This window comes from Apium graveolens, chromosome 5 (genome assembly GCF_009905375.1).
Source record: "Apium graveolens cultivar Ventura chromosome 5, ASM990537v1, whole genome shotgun sequence".
Lineage (NCBI taxonomy): Eukaryota > Viridiplantae > Streptophyta > Magnoliopsida > Apiales > Apiaceae > Apium > Apium graveolens.
Genome location: NC_133651.1, coordinates 6,399,872 through 6,424,629, shown reverse-complemented (window position 1 = coordinate 6,424,629; position 24,758 = coordinate 6,399,872). Strand labels below are relative to the sequence as shown.

The 24,758-nt window shown below is 33.4% G+C and overlaps 2 protein-coding genes across 4 annotated transcripts; one reads left to right on the top strand and one right to left on the bottom strand.

Annotated features, from left to right (window-relative positions):
- Window positions 1–7,855: 7,855 nt before the first annotated feature.
- On the top strand, window positions 7,856–9,833 carry LOC141662113 (uncharacterized). 3 transcript variants are annotated; one of them, XM_074469160.1, is made up of 3 exons: window positions 7,856–8,190; window positions 8,886–9,042; window positions 9,152–9,833. In XM_074469160.1, the coding sequence occupies exons 2-3, from the start codon at window positions 8,962–8,964 to the stop codon at window positions 9,734–9,736; spliced, it is 666 nt and encodes a 221-aa protein (XP_074325261.1). In that variant the 5' UTR covers window positions 7,856–8,190; window positions 8,886–8,961; the 3' UTR covers window positions 9,737–9,833. The 3 variants fall into 3 exon arrangements, with proteins under 3 accessions (XP_074325261.1, XP_074325262.1, XP_074325263.1); XM_074469161.1 differs by lacking the exon at window positions 7,856–8,190 and adding an exon at window positions 8,198–8,334; XM_074469162.1 differs by lacking the exon at window positions 7,856–8,190 and adding an exon at window positions 8,407–8,792.
- Window positions 9,834–18,607: 8,774 nt separating this feature from the next.
- Window positions 18,608–22,515, bottom strand: LOC141662112 (BTB/POZ domain-containing protein SR1IP1). Its single transcript, XM_074469159.1, has 5 exons — window positions 21,514–22,515; window positions 21,311–21,380; window positions 20,463–21,074; window positions 19,833–20,378; window positions 18,608–19,350 (listed from the first exon to the last, which is right to left on the bottom strand). Exons 1-5 carry the CDS (start codon window positions 21,615–21,617, stop codon window positions 18,820–18,822), a joined length of 1,863 nt encoding a protein of 620 aa, XP_074325260.1. The 5' UTR covers window positions 21,618–22,515; the 3' UTR covers window positions 18,608–18,819.
- Window positions 22,516–24,758: the final 2,243 nt, after the last annotated feature.

Genomic DNA, 24,758 nt, shown 5'->3' with positions numbered 1-24,758 from the left:
TTTCTTTCTATTGTGAATAAAAATGTTGATGTTGTGTGCATAACTTGCCCTATGGCCAGATTTACAAAACCTCATTTTCCATCTAGCTCTTCTCATGCTGCTCACCCATTCGACTTAGTTCACTTGGATATATGGGGTCCCTATAAAGAGTGCACAAGGGATAATTACAGTTATTTCATGACTCTAGTTGATGATCATACTAGATATACTTGGATTTATTTACTCAAACTCAAGTCAGACTCTCTTCACACCCTTAAAAAATTCTACAACTATGTCAAAAATCACTTTAACACATCTATAAAGACTTTGAGATTACACAATGCCCTCGAGTTTGATACTGCACTTTGCAATCAATTCGTCACCACCAATAGAATTGTTCATCAGACGTCCTGTGTTAGAACACCTCAGCAAAACGCTCGAGTACAAAGGAAACACAGATATATATTGGAAACAACAAGAGCTCTCAGGTTTCAGTCTAACCTTCCCTTGTCCTTTTGGGGAGACTGTGTTATGACAACCGTCCATATCATCAACAGATTGCCTAACTCAGTCTTGCAGTTTAAAACACCCTATGAGGCATTACGCAAAGAAGTCCCATGCTATGATCATCTTAGAGTGTTCGGATGTCTAGCTTTTGCTAGTAATCCTCAATATACGAAAGACAAGTTTCATCCAAGAGGGGTTCCATGTGTTCATCTGGGATATCCAACCTCTTAGAAGGGGTATAGGCTCTTAAACCTCACAGATATGCAGACTTTCACATCTAGGGATGTTACTTTTAAGGAAAATGTGTTTCCCTTTCAACCAAACTTCACCGATAAATACATGAAGCCTTTGCCCACTACAATACCAAACGTTCACTCTCCTTTCCTTGCTGATGATGAGCTCTATATCTCACCAGATACTGCATCTCAGGAAACTCCACCTACATCTCCTCAATCTACCAGAAACCTTACCAGTTTTGATCAAAATACCTCACCTCACACAACCATATCTCCACAATCTATACATGAACCCAATTCATCTACTATGAACATGAGAAGATCAACCAGAAACCATATACCTCCTCTTTGGCATCAAGATTATGTCACGAACAATGTTAGTGTTGCTACTGCTAACACAGCCCACACTGAGGTTCATCCTGAGTTTCACTGCTTCTTGTCAACTCTAACTACTTCCAATGATCATGTATACTTCAAGGAGGCAATTAAACATGATCACTGGGTCAATGCCATGAATAGTGAGCTGGACGCTCTGGAATCAAACAACACTTGGGAGGTTACAACTGTGCATGCAGGAAAAAATGATATCGGATGCAAATGGTTGTACAAGACTAAGTACAAGCCAGATAGATCAATTGAAAGGCACAAGGCCAGGTTGGTCATATTGGGCAGTAGACAAATATATGGTGAAGATTACACTAAAACCTTTGCACCAGTTGCCAAATTGGCAACAGTTCGAACTCTATTAGTTGTGGCAGCAATACAAGACTGGTATGCAATGCAAATGGATGTTTCAAATGCATTCCTACATGGAGACTTTTTTGAAAATGTCTATATGAAGATTCCACAAGGTTACACTAATCTGGGAAGCAGAATTCAGTCATGTGTGAGTCAAACATCCGCAGGTACCCCATCTATTCTAGTCTGCAAACTTAAAAAATCCCCTATATGGCTTGAAGCAGGCCCCACGAAACTGGTTCGACAAGTTGTCTCATACTTTGTTAAATCTCATCTTTCAACAATCAAAATCAGACTATAGTCTATTTCTCAAACACTCAAACACTTATATTTTAACAGTCCTTGTCTATGTTGATGACCTGCTTATTTGTGGTAATTCATTATCTGATATTGATAGTCTCAAAGCTATGTTGCCATCCGTCTTTCACATGAAAGATCTAGGACCTCTAAGATATTTCTTAGGTCTGGAAATAGACAGATCCCCTTCTGGATTCTTTATGTCTCAGCAAAAATATATCCTTGATCTCCTGAAGGAACATGATATGTCAAATGTGAAGCCTGTACTTCTTCCTATGGACACCCATATCAAGCTGACAACTGATAATGGTAATCTTTTACCTCACCCTATTCATTATCAGATATTGTTAGGCAAACTGATCTATCTTAATATCACACGCCCTGACATTGCCTTCACTGCACACACACTAAGTCAGTTCAGAATAGTCCTACAACCATACATATGCAAGTAGTCAAATGCCTGCTGAGATATCTGGCTGGATCAACCACTCAAGGCATTCTTCTGGCCTCATCAAGTGCTGCTAAACTCACAGCCTATGCTGACAGTGATTGGGCAAGGTGCCCCAATACTAGAAAATCCACAACTATTTATTGTATCTTTCTTGGCCACTCACCTGTTTCATGGAAATCAAAGCGCCAAAATGTAGTGGCCAGGTCGTCTGCTAAAGCAGAGTATAGGGCCATGACTTTAACCACCTGTGAAGTTGTTTGGCTCTCCTCTCTACTCAAAGATCTTGGCATCAAACAGCTGATTGTGGCAGAATTGCATTGTGACAGCAAGGCTGCATTGACCATTGCAGCCAATCCAGGGCTTCATGAGCGTACCAAACATGTTGAAATCGATTGTCATTTCATATGAGACAACATTAAAGCTGGCACTATTCAGACTGCACACATTTCCTCCAAAGATCAGGTGGCGGATATTTTCACAAAAGTTCTCCCTGTACATCAACATCATCGCCTTCTGGCCAAGCTGGGAGCTTCAACTTATGCAGTGTCTCGCTCTCCAGCTTGAGGGGGAGTATTAAGGGGAAAAAATGGAATTTCTACTCTGTTCACTCATGGTCACCTGTCTTGTCTTATTGGCTAACTTTCATCATATTTTTTCTATCCTAAATTAATGATAATGTAATAATTCAGTATGGGACAAAAAGGTTGTTAAAGTAGTGGTCCATTAATATTTTTTGTATTGATCCTATATGAGAAACTCTGATCTATCATAGCAGACAGAGAAAATATTATCATGAATCAAATATGATTTCTCTCAAGAAATAACCCCTTCTTTATCCTTTCTTATTCAATCCGTAGAACTACATTTCACTGTAGATTTGAGTCATCAAACCAAAAAGGTTCCAAAAAAAAATTCCTAACAAAAAAGATTACAATTTTAATTGACGTGATTGATACTTAATTATTATTTTTACAAGTACCGTCGTCCATGACAATTGTCTTTTTTAGGATAATTTTTTCACATAAAACAAGTCCACTTTTAAATTTCAGTATAAATTTATTACTTCCTTTTTCTCAAAATGCCCTTCTCGTTCTCGAAAATTATATAATAATTAATGAGAAGTGAATAATCATTCATGTATATATATTTATGTTTTTATAGCATGTGTCCATGCTAATAATATGTGTCTGGTTGATGGAGATTTTTATACACATAGGATCCATTATTAAATAAGTTCTCACCTATTCTTAGGTGGTGCCCATGTATTAGAAAAATTGATATATTTTTGATAGGTATTAATTTGTGAGCACTTTCATTTTTTCATCGAAATTATAAATATAGTAATTCTGAATCCCATAAATAACAATTATTACCTATCTTATCTACCGGCAACCGGGATGAATCATGTCTGGGCAGTAGTAAAAAACAGTAACGCGCTGGCCCCTAGCTATACATGGAACACAGTAACATTTTAGGTACTAATCATCAGATCGATAAAAAATATTACCTCTGTATCTAAAAACGTTTCTTGTCGATGCACATTTTTTATTATTAATATCTTTAATTTCGTAGTAATATTATATATAAAAAATTTACTGTATTAAAATATTCATAAATACGAATAAAAGAAGATAACTCATGACTACATTTGCTTTTATAGATTAGTCCATCGTTTACCGTGAATATTGTAAAAAATTAAAATGGGAAACATATTAAGGAACGAGGGAGTATAGTACTAGTTGATATTACCCTAGCTAGCTAGTTTGTCCAACACAAATCAGAACCAATACTTTTCTCATCAAAATAATAAAAAAATTATGTGTTTATCAAGAGAATAAAAACTCTATAATTGTCATATGAAACATTCATTCAAACAAGCATGCTGCATCCTGCATGCAACTGTTGGAGCTTCTGCTTGGGGGATGATGTTATAATATTGAGAGAGGTTGCAGCAGCAATATGCGCATGGGTGGGGACCAAATTTATAGTAGTGTGAGCCCGTGGCTCAGACTTTCGGCCTAGCTCCAAAGGACCCACGGACCATATGCCTGCACCTTCTTCCACCGACAAAGCGTGCTTAGCTCCCTCCCCCTCGTTCTATCTGGACTCTAGGGTAATGTGTTCACCTCACGAATACTAGTTTATACTTCATATTTCACTTTATTTGTATACAATTTTATTCTGTTGAATTTAACCTATCTTCTTTAGTTCTTTCTCTGAACAAATATTACTAAATTATATGCCCTCTTCCGTTTTAGTTGTATGTAGTTTTATTCGGGGGACGTTTGCTAAATTTTATACATTTCTAAAATTTAAAAATATATATAAAAAAATAACTAAATTGCAGTATCACTTAGCTGATATATTAAATATTCATTTCTTAGATTTTCTCACAAATTTACGTTTTTTTAACATTCATGCCGAATCTCGAATATAAGGCTGAGCATTCGGTCAGTTCTGTCCAAAACCGGACCGAGTCTAATAGATCGAAAGTCGAAATATTCTTTTTTCTTGACCAAATCGAACTAAAGTTGTGTTATAATTCGGTTCCGTCCGGTTTTGAACTGAACGGATCGAACAGTTCTAGAATTTTTTTTAAAAAAAATCTATTAAAATTAAACCAAATATTGTAAAGTCTAAAAATATCATTAAAGTAATGTGACATAGAGAACTCTAATAATATTTAAATATAATTAAATAATAAATATTATAAAATAATTTTTAAGATATATGTAAAATTTCAATATATATAATATTAAATTTATAGTATGTATGATTTAGTTTATTTAATCCGAACCGAAATATTTTAAATTGAATCAGTTTATACTGATTTTCAATTTGGTCTATACAGCCCGGAACTAATAAATAAACTGAATTTCTAAAAAATTTGGACCGAATCGAACCAAAGTAACACCGGTTCACTTCATATTTTTAATTTTGATCATGAGTTTTGCTCAGCCCTGCCGAACCTAAACTACTCCTGGAACAGAGGGAATAGCAAAATATACATATCATTACACACACAATGTGCATGTCAGAGAAATATACAATAAGACATGTACGCACAAACAGTTAACTGATGCGACGGGAGTTCTTATCCTTAGATTGTGGTCCTTGTAGATAACTCCGAGGAGATACATAAATAATTTACGCACATTATATATTATGTGGAGTATAATTTGTTCCCATCCATCTTTCTTCGAGACATACTCCAGTTATGATCAATTCACAAATGTTGTTTGTCCATAGGTAAAAGTATGATAAAAGTATCAGTTTCAGTCCCCCCTTCAGCTACTTTGCCAAAAAGTAATTAAGCAAACAGTAATTCTCTTTATAAAACTTTGCTTGTAATTCAGTAAAAATTAAATCAGTGTACTTGCTTGTGTATCTACGGCTAATTCGATAAACTACTGATTTGTGATTTATCGATGATTATTAAATAATTAAATAAATTTTTGATCATATTTTACGGGTGAATTTTATGATTTGACTATGACCGTGCCAGATATTTAATTAAATGATCTATAAATAAATGTGTTTCCAACATAAAAAGCATGCATTAGTTTTAGAGCTGACAATTTGTTCGTTTCGTAAATTTCGTGTCGTGTATTTTCGTGTTTTGTGTCATGAATGACCAACTCAAACCCGAACCGTTAAGGATTCGTTTCGTTTCGTGTTCGTTTACCTTCATTTCATGTACATTTCGTGTCGTGTTTCGTGTAATTTAAAATTGATAATAAATATAAAGAAAAAAATATATATATATATTTAAATATTAAGTTTTTATTATTCGAGTCTTAAGTTAATAAGTCATAAAGACTCAAATGTATTCAATTCTTATAAAATTTAAATTTAAATCTATTTTATATACATATTATATGTAAAATATTATTGTAAGATATATGTATTCATATAATTTTAATAAATTTATTTAAATATTTATTTATTTCGTATACTTTCATTTTGTGTCGTGTACCCAAGTGTAAATCCAAAACCAACACTAAATTTATCCGCGTACTTTCGTGTTCGTGTACCAAGAATGTTAAACCAAACCCATTATTTTTGTATCGTTTTGACGTCCTGTAGGATGCAATTAGTGTAAACTAAAGTGAACTCACATGGTTCATTTAATAGGGATGTTGGTTAACAGGTCAACATAGATGTGGATGAGTGGGTGATCAAATTAATTTAACCAATTAAACCTCATCATAACAATTTTAGTTTAAACTAAATAAGATTAGTTTAATAAGCCGATCTAGTAATGCATCCTTATATTCTCTTATCTAGTTCACTGTACACAACTCAATCAAGCATCTAAAATGTTTGGGTATTTAAGATAGTCTTGAGTTTTGGACTATTCCAAGAAGTACCTGATTTAAAGGTACGGTCCAGATCTGTTTGTCAGCTGATTTCACCTTACTGTCCCTCCCCTCCCCATAATTGATGTTACATTATTAAATCAGGAGTAACATTTGTATAATAGTAGAAAACATAATGTATTATTGAAACTACAACTGTTGAAATTTAATAATTATGCAGTTCTTGGGGTGCATGTGATACACTTTGGCAGGCTAACCTGTTTTATTCATGATTGTTGTTTATCTATCTGCAGAAGTACTGTTGCACATCTGTCCTCCAAAGATATTATAGTACATTGTACATCATGCATCACACATTTCGCATCTATGTTTAAACTCCTATATTTTGTGTTAATCGTTCAGAGATGACAGTTCTCATTTATAAAGATCTCAACAACAAACACAAAATTTAGCAGGTCATTGCATCTAAATTCATTATGTAATAGTAATTAATATTTTTCCAACCAACACTTGTATGCCAATCAATTAACTAGATAAAATAATAAAAACTACTTTGAACATAACACGATTACAGAAGCAGAATCGACTGGCATTCAGATTTTTTTATTTAAGTTTTAGAGTTTATGTGAGATTTTTAGCTCCTGCTTGGTCGGTTTAATCTTATTGAATTCTTATCCACTGTTTAGAAAATCGACCGAAAAAATTGTCAAATTTCATATAAGTTGATTTTAATGATCAATTTTACTTTTAATGAAATTGATAAGGAAATGACGTGTCTCTAGATCCACGCACATATTAATATACGTGGCAGTGACACATCAATTTTTTGGGACCATCACCTTAGCGGGGACCTGGGCTGTGACCCTCAAACAAGATTAACGATATTTTTGATCAATTCTGACCAATTTTGCACGAAATCGTTAAGGAATAACCCAACAGACCAACTGTTACGGCTAGTTTTGTGCAAAAATCAACTATTTTTTTAAAAGAAAATCGACTATTATCGGTAATCATTTCAGGTAAAAAATAGGTTGGTACATTTTTTAGGCCTTTCACATTTTAATTTTTGTAATACTATTTCCGTCCCAATTTTTTGCTTCTTTGACTTTTATTGGTAAAGTTGAGCAAGTTTTGAACGTAAATTGCATATGCTATGTAATTAAAAATAATAAAAAAAATATTTATCATTTTATTTAACCAATACTATAATATATTTTAAAATTTTCAAAATTATAAAAAATAACATGTAAATTGTAGTTGTCAGTTTAACCATAAAAATCAAACATGGGCAGAGGAAGTTGTATAAAATATAATTGCAGTGCTGGAGTTGTCCGATGCATTTCTTTTGGCACAACTGGAATATCATTGGCTGCTACCCTCGAATATGGAGGCATGCCTCAAACCTAAAAAACGCAACATAAGTATGCTTTGATTTCTGTGCGATAAAAACAGAATCTTGCAATCTTCCTGATCGAGCAGTATAATAATTTATCATATGTTCTCCACTCCACTATTATATATATTGAGAGAGGAATATAAGGAGGTCGAGCAATATGCCATTTCAAACAAAGTAGGCTGTAAATGAAGTTTTAGCCTTTCCTGCAAAACACTGAGTAGCCGCTTGTGTCCTTCTGTAGTTCTGTGCATGAAGCTCTAGTTACAGGTAAATATCCTCTATTACATGCTTTGTAGTCTGCAGATACACGTAGTTGGTGCAGTGGTCGAGTTCTTAGTTTCTCTAGAGAGGTCAAAGTTTCAACTTCTGGCGTGCTTTGTCCTGAATTGGATAGATTAATGGATGCGTCATGTATATGAAATCTATTTGTTTTTTAAGTTATTTTGTTTGGCTGTTATACTTTTGCATGGTGTGTTTGTGAGATGATATATGAATAGATAGCATGTTTATTTTGCAATCTGACGGAGGAGAAACCTTTGTCTATCTATAGTCATTTTACGAAGTAGACAATATTATTGTAATAAGGCGCATTCATAAAATATGAATGAATTAACGAGAGAAAAGGCATGGCCACAAGAAAAATATCTAGATATGTGGTATGTGTATGGAAAGATCCGAAATTGATGACAAACAACTTAAACAAGGATCCAAGTTATGTGAAAGTATCATTTTGCTAGCTGATGAAAGTGATGCCATGCCTTCTCAGATATTTCATTTGAAAGATGATTATATTCTTGTGGCCCAAACATAATGACATACTGAGGTCTGATAAAACAAGCGAACAAACAAATTAAAGATGCGTTTATTCAGTATGTAATATTTGTTCTCTAGTACTCCTAGTGAATTTCATCCTTGCTTTAATAATTCTCGATTTCTCAAGGCTTTCTCCCTTCATTCTGCAGCCTCGTGTTGATAGAAATTCCGCGTTTGATTTCATCGGTACAGCTTGTTGAAGAACAGTACTACGTAAGGTGATTGATGGAGAAGTTTCAAAATTCTTGTGATAAGGAATACATGAAGATGGCGATGTTGAAGCACGAAGAAATGTTCAGGGAACAGGTAATTTTCTTCCTTTGGAATTCTGCAGATTGTCGAAAGATATAGTTATGAATGATAATGTAATTTACAAGACTGTACTGAATCAAGATTTGATTGTTATGTAATGCAGGTCTATGAGCTTCATCGACTTTATCGAGTGCAAAAATTACTAATGAACAATATTCCAAGAAACAAAGAAAGTGAAATGAAGACTCAGGACAGATGGAACAAGTCTAAGGATGAAAACAGTTCTTTTTACTACAATAATTCACACCATTTTCATCAACAACCAATGCAGAAGCTTCATTCGGAGCAGCCTGCTCAAGAAAACAATGCAAACACAAATTGCAATGGCGGTCTCGAGATTGAAGATGAATGTGACATTGAGCTGACATTAGGCCCCTCGAGTTATAATCCGACAAGGAAGGCCAAAACACCACTAACCTCAGATTCTGGACTCAGTTTTTCTTCTTCTTCAACTGGTTCTAGCGGTGTAAAAAGAAGAGATAACTCCGATGGTTTTCGGAGGATCACGGATAATTTTACCAAGAAAGAACTAACAGCACATAACTGGGGACTTGTTGAGGTACCTACTTCGAGCCCGGGTTTTATGAATGGTAGAAAAATCGGTACGAATGACAATGAACAACTGAGGCAAGAAAGACTACAGCAGCCTCCTTGGTTATTCCAAGTTTTAAGTATGAATATTACTTGAGTAAAACTTTGTGTATTGCTTGGTGCTTCAACATATTATGACTTGTATCCAAGAATTAACTGATCTTTGTGATTATTTTACTTAATTGTGTTTTAGATCCATAGTTCATGTTTATCAGTCTTCTGGGATGTTTAGTTTCTCGTTTTCCAGGCTCTTGGTCGAAAGAAATTCATTCCATAAAAGCCTGTTATATTTCATTGAGCTTTATAGACAGACATGTTTGCTCATTAGAATGAAATGAATTTCATTACATTTTTGACCTGATACAGTTGGCCTGCCAAAAATTTGAGCTTGTTCATCTTTTTAAAGAAAATATTGGACCAAATCTCGTCATTCTCATTTCCGATCCCTTTTATAAAATCTAATATCAAAAAGTCGTTTAAATCGTAAAATTTTAATCTGGTTAACAAGAATAAGAATGGAGGTTAATATATTGTAACAAATTGAAATCCCGTCCCTTTTACAAGATCTAATATTAAAAAGTTGTTTCAATCTTGAATCTGGTTAACAAGAATGAGAATGGAATTTGGTACATTATCATATTGAAATCTCATTCATGTTTACATTAACCGAATTAAAATTTCACGATTCGAACGGACATCCAGAGATATCGCTGAAAAAAGAGGCATTGGATAATCCTCATCACTAGCTTAAAGATTGGACAAGGTTCGATTAGCTCTTTACAATCAAATCAACAATGTTATTCTTTTTTAGGTTAAAACAAAGTACACTCAACAAAGAACAAGTTGGGAGGAATCTGCCAGAAAAGGTTATCAATAAAACACTTGAAGATTATACTCCTAAAAGTAATTATTCTTTGCAATACTTTAAAGTTTAGTTCCAGCTATCATAACAATGAGTTTGGTCCAAATACTAAGCATTTTGCTTTTCACACACTAAACATAAACTAATAAAATAGGCTAGTTCAACGCTTCCTAATCTCTCTGGAGTTATAAAAATGAGAGCAATAATTTTGTAGACCAACAGAACTGAGAAAGATTACATGTCTATGTCGGCCACCTAATGGACATTAGATTCCAAGTCCATATAAACAAGTGTGGCCCCTCATGTTAAAATAGTGTGTGAATAAATTCGTTGTGCCCTTATTACTCCTTTGCCATCTTGTTTTTATAGATAAACATGCTTGTTAAATCTCACGCTATCTGACAATAGACTTTTTATTTTTAGGGTTTTTTCCCTGAATTAATGCTAGCCTGTCATTTTGATTTGGCTTTTCTTGCTTTGCTTTTGGAGCTTATAATGCCCATTACAGGAATGGTTCGAATCATCCAGATACGAGAGCGTCTGGCGAATCTTTTTCGGAACAAATATTTTGCAAAACGAATTTGGCTATCTTGATGTTTAGGTGGGCAAAAGTAGTAACTCAATAGTTTTGGCAATTTTCATAGAATTTGTAAATGAAAAGGGCACCTTGAATTTTACAATATTAGAGACTATAATTCAATTTATATTCAACAGATCTTAACTAATAATTTGGATCTTTCATTAAATTGTATACAGACGGTGTATCCAGCTGATGTAAAATCTGCTTCAAATCCTTTGAGGTCTCGTAAATTTACATTGGTTACCCAACGCTGAAAATTAGGAAAAACAAGCGATAATTCTCGTAATTACTCTTACACGAGAAATTTTTAAAAATCTTGAATTTACAAGAAAAATAAGAGAAAAAATCTTAAGTTTAAATTTCAATAAAAAATTATAATATATTTTTTATATAATATTGCTTATATAGGGATAGAAAATCTTAAAACGAAATTAAAAAATCATAATTAAAAACAATGTGATCATGCATCCTGGCATACAATATCTCTCTTCTTTAACTATCTTCAAAGTCACTGCTGTATTTTTCGATTTTTGTATGTTCACGGAATCATGTGACAAGATCATGTCATTATATATTTTGAGCAGCGTGACCACGCACGCTTGAGCGTTATCATGCATTTTGTTGTTCTCATATTGAACACAACTTCAATATGCATCGAAAATTCTGATACATAATACTCTTACACTTCAGAAGAACTCGACTACAATAACAATTACGTCGACTTGTTGTTTATCTCGTTATAATGATACTTTTAAAAACAAAGCCTTTAATAGAATTCTGTACCGGAACTACTCGCCAAGATCAATATATTGTAACAAATTAGACAAAGTCCATCACAATCTTGATTAACCATTATCAACACAGAAATGGAACCATCTTCGATAATTTTAAATTTATTTGTCGTACGATCAGAAACTACAAATATAAATGATGAAAAGACACTATTGTTCTCCGATAAATACACATCATCTACCACCATTTCAGTCATGATATTTATCTTCTCGCTACTTTTATGATATGAATTCAAATCATGTCGATAGGTCTATCTGATACTAACTGACATGCACGCATATCAAAATTATCAAGAACCGCAATATCTTTGTACCTCAAATTAGCGATGTCAATCACAAAATTTTCACTTACATAAGTGTTAATCAATGGTGTTATGTCACATTTTGGCATAGCCAATATTTTCTATTAATCCCATAATTTATTAATTATTAAATCTATTTAATAATTAATTGCTTAAGACCCAAGTTATCCTCTCTCTGAAACGAGGAAAGAATTGATCTCAATAAATCAATAACGGAATATATCTCTCAACGATATTCTTCAAATCAGGAAGATATCACAATACTCAGATAAAATCAGATAAAATCGGTAATTACCACATAAAAGAAACTTATCCCTAAAGTCTCTTAGGGATAAGCCCAAATTTCACAGAACTGCGTAGACTTGATCCAATATAAATTGGTACGCAAACATTTTGGCAAAGGGATCCGATACAACAAGACAAATCGAGACACCTCCCAAGTCCAGCATCTCCTTTTCATAAACCCTAATCTCACAATTATACGTAAATCGCTCTATTATTCCAGCAACCCTCCGATTTCGTGTTGTTACGAAATTTCTCCAACAACATTTGGGCCTAGAAGGAGGGGTCTCTTTCATTATTCGTGGAGGAAGTATAATATTCAAAAAATTATACACATCGGGTTTTGGGTTTACAGTAATGGACACGGGGGTCGACTGTAAAAAAAAGCCACATGATTAATTTTTCAGAGTTGAAAAGCGGCACGGTGTTACAAGCAGAGCAAGACGACGGCTGCTAACAAAGAACAGAGTAAAAAAAATAGGTTTCAGCGTGGTAGAAGAATGAAGTCATCTCAAGACCAACGGATGATTTACGTGGACAAAGTGAAATCAAAGCAAAAAAAATACAAAGCCATACTCTTCTGGAAATTGGAAAATAAAGTGGAGTCCCCATCGGAGAATAGAAAAACAATGACTTGCCTTCCGGTTCAGCCCAAATGCTCGGCAAAATACAAAGATAAGTCTTCTGAATTTTTATTTAATTTTTCCTGCAATTAAATATATTTGTTGTTCGAGTATCATGTGATGCATACGCGAATTTATGTTTTTAATATATTTTTACAGAAAAATATTTATTATTTGAATATTTAGTGCGAGTCACGTATTTTTATGATTGTAAAATTATTGTGAGATCCTAATTTTGGACTACACACATATTTTGGGGAAAATATCGTACGTGATATTTATTTGAGAGAATTATGAATTTTTAGATGATCGTACAAGCAACATCTTTCTGAAATATAAAATATTTATGCTAGTTGCATAATTTTGGGAAAATGTTTAATAAAGAGCATTATTTTCGGGGAAATAAATATCGTGACAATTTTAAATTGGCATATTTATTATGTTTGAATTGTGTTTAAAATATTTTGCATATACTGTCGCGATAATACATATGTGTCGAAAAATATTTTTCAAACTTGTGAATGGAAATTGTTATGTTGGGTAGCTGAGATAACCACTTGGAATGATATACCCTACTGATTGTGAACTTGTATTGTTGACACCTTACGCCTAGATAGGCCGAAAGATTACAAACGGAAAGATTGAATGTACGAGCTCACCTTATCTCAAGTATGGAAAGAGATTCAAGGTGCGAGCTCACCTTATCTTAAGTGCAGAAAGAGATTGAAGGTTGGGAGTTCCACCTTATCTTTTGTTGAAGGCATGTTTGTTGATCTTGTTACATTCATATAATACTAGCAGTTCACCTCAATAATACAATTTTACAATCGGTTGTTATATTTATCTTGAAGTGTGTACTGTACGCTAAGGTCCAACTTAACATCATTGTTCGCAATGGATTTATAAATTTGTGCTCGCACAACCACACACAAGGGAAATTTGTATCTTTTTCGGATCTTGCATGGTCTCGCACGTGCATTTGCATAATTATTTTGAGCACGGAGGTGCTCAATGTTATGTACTAAGTTCTGATTTTCAGTTGTTTCAGCGTTCGAAGAATGCTTAGTTCTCCACTGCAGCAAGCTACACTGAAGAACCGGGGGTAGTTGTTATGCCACATTTTGGCATAGCCAATATTTTCTAATAATCGCATAATTTATTAATTATTAATTCTATTTAATAATTAATTGCTTAAGACCCAAGTTATCCTCTCTCTAAAATGAGGAAAGAACCGATCTCAATAAATCAATAACGGAAAATATTTCTCAACGATATTCTTCAAATCAGGAAGATATCACAACGCTCAAATTAACTCAGATAAAATCGGTAATTACCACATAAACGAAACTTATCCCTAAAGTCTTTTAGGGATAAGCCCAAATTTCACAGAACTGCGTAGGCTTGATCCAATATAAATTGGTACGCAGGCATCTTGGCAAATGGATCCGATACAACGAGACAAATTGAGACACCTCCCAAGTCCAACCTCTCTTTTTCATAAACCCTAATCTCACAATTATACCTAAATCGCTCAATTATTCCAACAACCCTCTGATTTCGTGTTGTTACGAAATTTCTCCAACAACAAATGAATTATCCCAAACAATATTAGATGGTGCTACATAAATTATTGGAGACAACTTGATTTTATTAACCATCCCCTTCAAATTAAAGTTCTTGAGATATTCACAAATATCACTATCATATAATTTTTGAGGACTCACCATACATAATGATTGAATAAATATCTGATGGTGCAAATCATCCACCGATTTGTAAGTATCTAAGGACAGCTTTTGTACAATATTTAATAAGATGTTCATCGTCATTATTGATCTCATCTTTATAAATATCCACAAAGTGTCCTTAGTGATGCTCTTGTACATCATTAACATTGTTTTATTCGTTGACCGCATCCACTATTACTGAATCAATAGACATACAAGTTTCAGAACCAGTAATCTCAAATCCTTTTTCAACTATTTCAATACCTTTCAAATTTTTTGCATTATCAAATTCAAACACTTCTTTATATCTCACATTCAACAAGCTACACAATTTTGGTTGAGAACTTTTATTGAATACATTGCCAACATGATCAGGTTCACAATATTGAGTTATGTTATCCTCTTGTTTGTGATCAATATGTGTCTTATACTCAAAACCACCAGTAAAAACCTCTTTATCATCAATTCTTTCGTCATCCGTCATGTTTTAACCGGTCTCTTCATTTGTTTCTCTCTCTTTATAACAAATTTACCCCAACATATAGAAGCAGCGCTAATTAATCGAACAACGACCATCTTAATCTGCTTAATTTTTGGAACCTCCATGACATTAAAATATCTATCAACATCAATCTTCCACTTTAAAAACTCTTAACCCCCAAAGTCCCATAGAATAATGGTATGTCAGCCTTTTCTATATAATCATTATTATTATACTATTACTTGTATTTGCCTTCAATCCAGACTTCTCACAAACATGATAGTTTTCACTTTGAGGGACTTGATTCCAATACGTTATTTATTGTTATTCAATTTTTTCCATCAATGTAGTTGTCTTGTATGTCAAAACCTTGATAGTCGCGGTAAAATCCGATATAACCTCTACAAGATCTTTTTTGGTAACTGGTTTTCTCGTATTGAATCAGTTAAAGAAAAGACAGAATATAGTACGCTCCGATGCCAGTTGACGTAGTACGGAAGCGAAAAAGAAGAAAACGCTAATTTTTGAAAAAAATATTAGGTTTAAATTTCAATATAAGACTATAATATGTTACATCTTATATAAGAACAAATCTAAAATGAAATAAAACAAATTCTAATTAAAAATAAATAATATTTAAAAACAGCTTGGTCATACAGCCTGAAGTATGAGCATGCAATATCTCTTTTCTTGATCGTCAAAGTCAGTGTTATATTTTTCAGTTTTGACATTATCATGAAATCGAGTGACGTGATCGTGCAATTATATATTTTGAACATACACTATTAAGCGTGATCATACATTTGCTCTTCTCGTTTTCAACACACCATCGATATGCACCGAAAATACTCTTACATTGATTTAAATTCTTAAATTTATGTTTGATTCAGAAAATCTAATAAAATATTGTGATATCTTACAAAATCTATTATATATATAATAGAGCAAATGGAGAGTTGGGTGAGACAATTAATTCAATGTAAAATGACTATTTTAACCTTTGTCCTATTTATTATTTCATATTTAATATCCATTAATAGCTAATTTTCATTAAAACATATAAATTATTTTGTAATTAATAGCTACACACACTTACACATATATGTATACATATGTTATTTTTAATGATATAAAATTTAAAATGTGATCAATTTAATTAAGAATTAAATATCTAAAATAATTATTAATATAAAAAATACATCGATTTTTTAGTAATATGTATTAAATTAATTATGGTTTAAAAGAAATCATCACTCAATAATTTTAGGGTACACTTGCAAAATATAACATTTTTAAATTGTTTAACATTTAATACGATTTCTTATGACATACTTTAAATATCAAATATTTACTTATAAAATAGACAATAATATAATCACATATACATCATCATGTACGTGTAATATTACATGAAATTCTTATCAATATAACACAAAAAAACATATATTGCAGTTCAAAATATATTTTGTCACGTTGATAGTATATAGTCTACACTATATACTCTACACTATGCACGTGTGTTACACAAAATTACCACCAATACAACACAAAATTTTTTATTATAGAGGCAAGTTGACAATAATATAACTACCATTAGAAACTTTTTTTGAACACAACACAGAGCAAAATAAGGTTGGTAATCCTCAGTATTGATCATTAATTTAAATTTTTAAATATGCCAAAAATACATCAAAATTAATTAAAAAAAATTGTAATATTTTAGATAATGTCTGTGCCACGCACGGACTATAGAGCTAGTTTATCATTTAAAAGGTAGTTCAAAGTGTCTATTAAAACTTTCTTAAATTTTCAATTAAATACTATCAAAACTTTTAAAAGCTTGATTAAATAAATGGCTCAGTTGATTAAAGAGGGGATAACTATCATCTTGGTCACATGTTCGAATCCCACGGGAGGAGAATTTATGATTATGTCTCCTAAGTCAGCGCATGTCGCTTAAATGTCTACTGAGTCAGAGCATGTCGTTTAAATACGGTTTATCTTGATTCATATAATATTACAAAAAATCGTTCGAAAAAAAAAAGTAAACTCCAAAATATTTTACAAATTAAAATGCTAGAATACCCAACTAAAACTAAATCCCAGAATGATTCCCACGTGACATTTATTAATTGATTATATATATGAAGCAACTAAAAAAAACCCATATATTCACATAAAAGTATCAACTAAAATATATTACATTATTTGGAATAATTTTTGATACTCAATTAGGAAGTTTTAGCATTACTCGTTTTCAAAATAACCACATGTTTGATTGTTCACTTCAAAATAACCGCATCGTTAAATATCAACTAGGTTATTTACTGCATCCAAATGTATCAAGTGAGTCACTGGTTACCACACTGACTCAAATGAGTCACTCATTTAAATATTTATATCAAAAATATCACTCTATTGTTAGTCGAAATTTTTAAAAATATTATATATCGAGTTTTCCATATTTTTTGTTAATGATATTACATCCAAATGAAAGGTTACGAGTTCTACTATTTTAGATAATATTGTTAGATTTTTAAAATTTTATCAACTATTTATTTTTAATTTTTTGATTGTATTATTTGATTTAAATAAAAATAAATAGTAAATAAATTTTAAAAAAATTAAAAATATTATCTAAAATACTAGAACTCAGAATCTTTCATTTGGATGTAATATCATTCATAAAAAATGTGTGAAACTCAATATATAATATTTTAAGAATTTTGACTAATGATAGAGTGATATTTTTGATATAAACATTTAAATGAGTGACTCATTTGAGTCAGTTTTGTAACCAGTGACTCACTTGAAACATTTGGACGCAGTAAGTGACCTACTTGATATTTAACCCCATATTTGATTGTTCACTGCCAATAGTGGAGGAGGTGTATCAAGAATATTAAAAATTATAAGGTAGGAAATTAATGATAACCGATATATGGTTGGATATATAGTTGTACGGTAGGGACTTCGATCTTTTTTCGAATCTTCATTAATACCAGCAAATTTTTAGTGGAATAGAAAATTTTAACTAAATTTGAATTTCAATTTCCAGATATATTTTAAATTCCAGCTGTTGAGGATCCAAGTTGAAATATTTTTATTTTTAGATATTCTCTTCAAACTAATTTCATTAGTGATAATAATCTAGGAACCATTATTCCTTAAAAAAATCTAGGAACCATTATTCCTTAAAAAATGTAGGAAATGTTACTCCGAAACCGGAGCGATAGGAATATTGTGTATGCTGATCCTCTAGGTCATATAGACATGGGTTGCCTTAAATTTTCCAGTTTTACTATAATGAAACGTTGAGGTTTTAAAGAACAAAAAGCTTCTTCCTTCGTGGATCATAAAACCTCCAAGAATAAATTCTATGAACAATATATATGTAAATATATGAAGCACACAATGATTTAAGATACATAAAACAGCCCCTGTAATTTTTGGGGCAAGTGTAAGGCCCTGCATCTTACCATCCTCAGACCCTGCTTCGGAATGGGATATTGGATATGTTTGGTTTGGTTATTCAAGATACGGAATGCCTTCGATCTTTACCAGGTTTAGTTCGGCCTTTGGATGAAGATGTCAATACGTCAGGACGCACAAGTGCACCAAGCCGCCCAAGCTTTTTAGAAACTGAATTTATCAAAGACTTTTTAGGCAGAGGAGGTTTATCAGCCGATGGAGTACTTGGAGATGATCTTTCTGCAGTTGGTTTCTTGAGTTCTTTCAGCTGCATTTTCATTTTCGCCAGCTCTAGTTTTAAGTCCTGATTTTCTCTTCGCAGGCTGGCATACTCATCAGTTGATGCAGAGCGGACAATTGCAGGGCTTGCATTTGCCTTGGGAGCCAGAGAAGGAGATTCTGCATTAGAATGAGTACTGCTATCCATCACTTCTCGAAGGCGTTGTTGTTCGTAGTAAAGGACTTGAACAACTGTTTGAACAGGAAGGCGGTCATTTTGAGCTGCATGAGCACAAGCCTCTCGCGAAAGCTTTTGGCAGTCCATCACACTGCACACCTTCTTTCTCTCCAGGTCACTTAAGGCTGGATGAGCCTGTTAACAAAAAAACGTCGGTAATCATATCTGTTTAGGTAACCAACAAGTTTCATTAGCAGTCACAAAAACTTGAAAGTGTGTTTTATTGTTTGATGTTAAATTTGAATTCCTATGATGTTATAGTTCTTTACCAGCGTGCCAGATGAGTTGGTTAACATACTTAATCCGGTAGAAATCAATAAACTGACATAAGACACTATTTTATCGAACAAAGCAGGATCTGCAATTACCAGACTTCCCCTACAAAATTACTTGGAAATCTCTTATGAAGCTCAAAAGAAATCAAATGTCAAAAGCCATGCAGCAAGTAGGTGGAGCACGTTTCAAAATATCTGACTAATCGCAATTTTTTTACCAGGTTCTGTTTTTTGTTTGCTAATTTCATATTACTTTGTACTTCGAGTGCAAGATCATTATGTTACTGCTGTTTTAACTTTGAACAGAAAGCAATAAGAGATTGTTCAAATAGGAGAATGCACCTTCAAGTAGATATCTATGGCTCGATACATTCCATCCTCTGTTAAACGTGTTTGTTCTGGAATGCATTCTGCAATACTAATGAACCTCAAAACTGTTAAGGAACGATCAGAAGCTATTTCAGCAAGATAACTCTCCATTAGCTTTCCAACTTGCTCCATGTCATTTTGAGGCGGCAAAATGTACTCTTGATCATCTGCGTTGTAGTCCCCCATACGATTTACTTCATCCTTAAATTCAAGATAATTGTTTAAAATTCTCTGCACAGTGTCAATATCAAACAATGTATCTCCAGTAAAGGAAAAGGATGGAATCAACAAGTCATCTAGGACAGCCTGTCCAAGTTGAAGGCCCATTCTCTTCTCCAAGTCAAGCCTGCATGCAACTGTTGTCTCAAGATATATTGAAGCTCGAAGGAGCATCGAAAGGAAACTAACTGACATCGCATTCTTCTCCCTTGGCAATAGACTCACAATTGTTTCTAAGACAACTCTCTTTTCATGTTCTTGTTTTGGCTCCATATTCTTCCTTCCTTTTCCAAACATTTCCTGCAGTGAAAGGTATTTCATATGTTTATATTGCACATACATTCAGATATACCAAATCAACCAATATATGGGGTAAGATCTCACCAAACCTCGAAGTGATTTTTGGGCATAAAGCATTAGTATAGGACCAAGAGCATACTGTTTAAACCCCCTTGCTATCATTGCAATCAGAACCCTTTGGAAGATATCGATTCTAAGAACAGTTAAATCTTCAGCCCACCAATCATCTATGGGCTTTGAATGAGATGAAGAAGAATAAACACCATCCATGGCATTCTCAGATCCACCAGATGCATTAAATCGGCTTTCTTTAGAGGCCATAAGTGCAATTGCATCTATGCACTGGTTCACCAATTTAGTTTTCTCTGCTATAGAAAGGAACTCTTCTGTGGCATGCAAAATGGAAATTGCCCCTCCTAGACTTTTTAGTGCTACTTCATTCAAATAGGCTTCGGTTCTTCCAACCAGATTACCGATTGCATAATCCTCTGTCATCTCAAGATACTCAGCCACACATCTGAGAGCAGCAATATTTTCTGTCCCTATTTCAAAATTGATTCCATAACAAAATTTTGCTGCAAGTTCAAATGCTTCTGCTCCTCCAGGAACATCAGGAAGTTCAATATCAGAAAGATCCGGATCACTAGATTCTGTAAACAGCTTCCTTATGAATCCACACTTTGAGACTAATGGGAACTGCATATTATGCAAGGAATATTATGAAAATAAATCAAAGAAAAAGATGTTGAGGCAGTTCATAACCAAAACAAGTGTTGACGACAGTTTCTTATCAAATCTTTATGTCGATACTATATTTGAATTAGAATATTCAAACTACAAAAGTGAGATACTGGTACACTGAAAAGACGAGGTACAGGCCTTTTGAATTCTATGAGATTAAGAATACATAATAACCCGAGCTGAGACTGTACCTTGTGCAATGCAAAGGAATTCCCCCCTGCGCGAACTGTGACATCACTGGGAATCTCTTGGGAGAAAATCCTGTCAAGTTTCAAAGTCGTGACCTCAAACATATTCATAGTCTTTTGTATTCAGTCACATATATTTCTAGACAAAAGTATATGTAACACTTCTAAATTTAATGAAGGAAAAAACTAAGAATCAAGAAACAAACCAGTCACCGGTCCTCTTCATGGCATTAGTAAGAACCCCTTCTTTCTTAGTGAACATTGTAGCATTAGTAGTTGGTGCAGTAGAATTCTGATCAAGGTCCAGCATAGTAGTGTCTGGAGAATCTTAAACATGTTCATGTCTCCATCATGTCAATGATGACAGGCAAAAGCTAGGCAGCTTCACATGCAGTTGTGCTCAGGATTGTGCTGAGCAATAAGTAATAGTACTCACTTAATATTTCAAGACTCCGACACTGAGGACAAATTCTGTACAACGGATGTACAAATTTAAGTCCTAAACCCCGTTTAGTAACATAAAGACACCTTTCAAATGTAACGTAGATTCAGAATGGTGAATGGTAGTCTAGGCATTATTGGTTGAAATATTGTGTGGTAGTGGTGGTGTGCATTAAGAGATGAGAGGATAGAGCTAGCCAGATGAATGAAATTTCCAACTCTGAAGTATTTTCATCCACAAAGAATTCATAATTTTGGCTAATGTTTATTGTGATATCATCTTATATAGTCCAAATCTACAAACTTTATGTATGTGATGCTTACTTTGAAAGGCTGTTACTTTCATTACAGTTTTTGTTGAGGTCCGTAGATATCAGCAATCAGTTTCCTGCAAGCCTATTGGTCGTCGGAGCTAGCATGATTTTCATGGTGGGATCAACTTCTGTGCATAGTCCAAAGAAAATCTGAGCTAGTTTGCTGTCCGGATATGTTAATAAATACTCTATACAGTCAGCATTAGCATAATTTAGTAAAACTTGAAAATAATAAAGATTATATATGGATTGTTAAGTTAATGACGCTCCCAGAAATGCATCATTAAGACTGGTATAGCAGACTTTGAACTCAATATCGAAGCTATTATCATTCTAGGCCAAGGGACTATAAAGATCACAAACAACTAATGTTACGAAAACAGCGATTTTATGTGAAGTAACAAGACCAGAACAAAAATTATAAAACATCAATGCAAATTATAGATGGGGTTCATATTCATAATGATGGTTGGACATATTATAGAGCTGGGAATGTGCAGTGCATGGACAATGTAAATGTATGAGAATGTCTGAAAAGTAACTGAAATGTGAGAAGTACATAACATTATAGAGCTGATTAGCAGAGCTTGTTGGATTGTATGTCCACATCAAACCAATTTAACAGAACTTTCCCATTAAAGTTTTGCTGGTGAGTGCTTCCTATCCAAATGTTGATTGTTCAATCGACACAAAATACTTATCAGTATGTAGGCCTCCATCTATTGATAGCTTTTATAACTATAATAATGAATGTATTGGTCCACAATATTAATACAGTTAAAATTAGAGAGATAGTGTTGTTGACAAAAGACTGTCATAAATTGTTGAGTAATCAGCTCATCTTAACCTTAAGGTGTTAACCCATTTATGGGTCGAAGAGTGGAACACCGGCACCCATCCGTTGAGTAACCAGATCATCCCGGCACCCATCTTTGGTTTGCCTTTAGTGTCCACAATAAATTGTGAGAATATTGGGGTGGCTGGGAATCGAACGTTAGTTCTCCCGTCATACCATGTTGAGTAACCAGCTCATCTAAAACCTTAAGGTGTTAGAGTAAGGCCCCAAATGGATCATATATTTAACATAAACAACCAGCTTCTATCTTGTAATCTTGGGCATTGCCATCATAATCTGTGTGGACAAATTTTGGGCCTTATCTGGTGATTCGTTTCATATATTAGGCTTCTGTTGTTTTGAGGCCCAACAATTGCTATCCAGTGCATTTGGAGGATAAATTTTATAAAAAATAGTGGAGGAATATTTTTTTTTCAGAAAAGTGGAGGAATTTTGTATTCGTCCTAAGATGAGTTTTTTTACTTCTTACTTTTTCCCATATCTCCGTCTGTGAAAATGACGTTGAAAAATATGGGTTAAAATTTTAGATTATCAAGTCATTTTAAACCGTACTTTAGTGGATCAACGTTGCAGGGCCGTAATGGGTGATGGTTGAAATACATTCTTCTTAGTGAGAGTTTTCCGAAATACTTGATATCATACAAAATGGTTAAGATATGAATGTGACAAAATCATCTAAAATTTGTCCCTTCGAAAGTGAAAATGTTGTTAAATAATCTTACATCCTACGTTGAAATGGAAAATCGATTTTCATCTACAATTATACTAAAATAAAGTACATCTAACATCATGATAACTTATGTGTCAAACTCTCCTTTAAGGACTTACATCATCAAATCCTATGTATCAAGTTTTAGTTAATTTTGCTGATATCATCTTCCACTAACAATCCACTCCTCATTTAATTTACCTACTTATAATCTTGGACATTGCCATCATAATCTGTGTGAACCAATTTTGGGCCTTATCTTGTGATTCGTTTCATGTATATTAGGCTTCCATTGTAATACAAAAACTCCAGGGAAATGAATCTGTTTATAAAGCAGAATTTTTCTTTCTTTTTTATTTGTGATTGTTGTAGTTTGCATTTCTGGTGGAGGATAATTTTCATGAAAAAATAAGTGGAGGAATTTTATTTTTTTTTGGCAGGGAAAGTGGAGGAATTTGTATTCGTCCTCAGATGAGTTTTTACTTTTTACCCTTTCACACGTCTCCGTCCATGAAAATCAGATATTGTCAAGTTATTTTAAGCCGTACTTGAGTAGATAAATATTGCGGCGTGTAAAGGATGATGCTTGGAATACGTTCTTCTTCGTAAGAGCTTTCCGAGATATTTGAAATCACACAAAATGATTAAAGGATGAATATGATACGATCATCTAAAATTTATCCCTTAAAAATAAAAATGTTGTTAAACAGCATTATATTTCACATTGAAATGAATCCATTACTTTTATATAGCACAACACTTTAGTAGTTCCTAAATATGAGGTGTTGGTCCATCTCTTACGTGCGCGCAAGGGGTATGATTCATGAGATTTTGAGGAAAATACGAAGCTTGTAAAAGCCGTGTGTGCGAAGTGTGGACACGAATGTAGCAGAAAATTGGATCGTCCAATTATGGACTAGTTTTGCTAATTTTATTTTCACCGGACTTAGGCCCTTAAATAATTAATTCATATTTTATACATATAAATATAATTGATTTGACGAAATATTAATCGGGTCGGTTACAAAATATTAATAGTTGGCAGAATTAATTAATTAACACGGTTTAATTAATTAATGGAGTAGTGCACAAGTCTTGTTATCCATTTATATTCATCATCAGTCGTAAGGT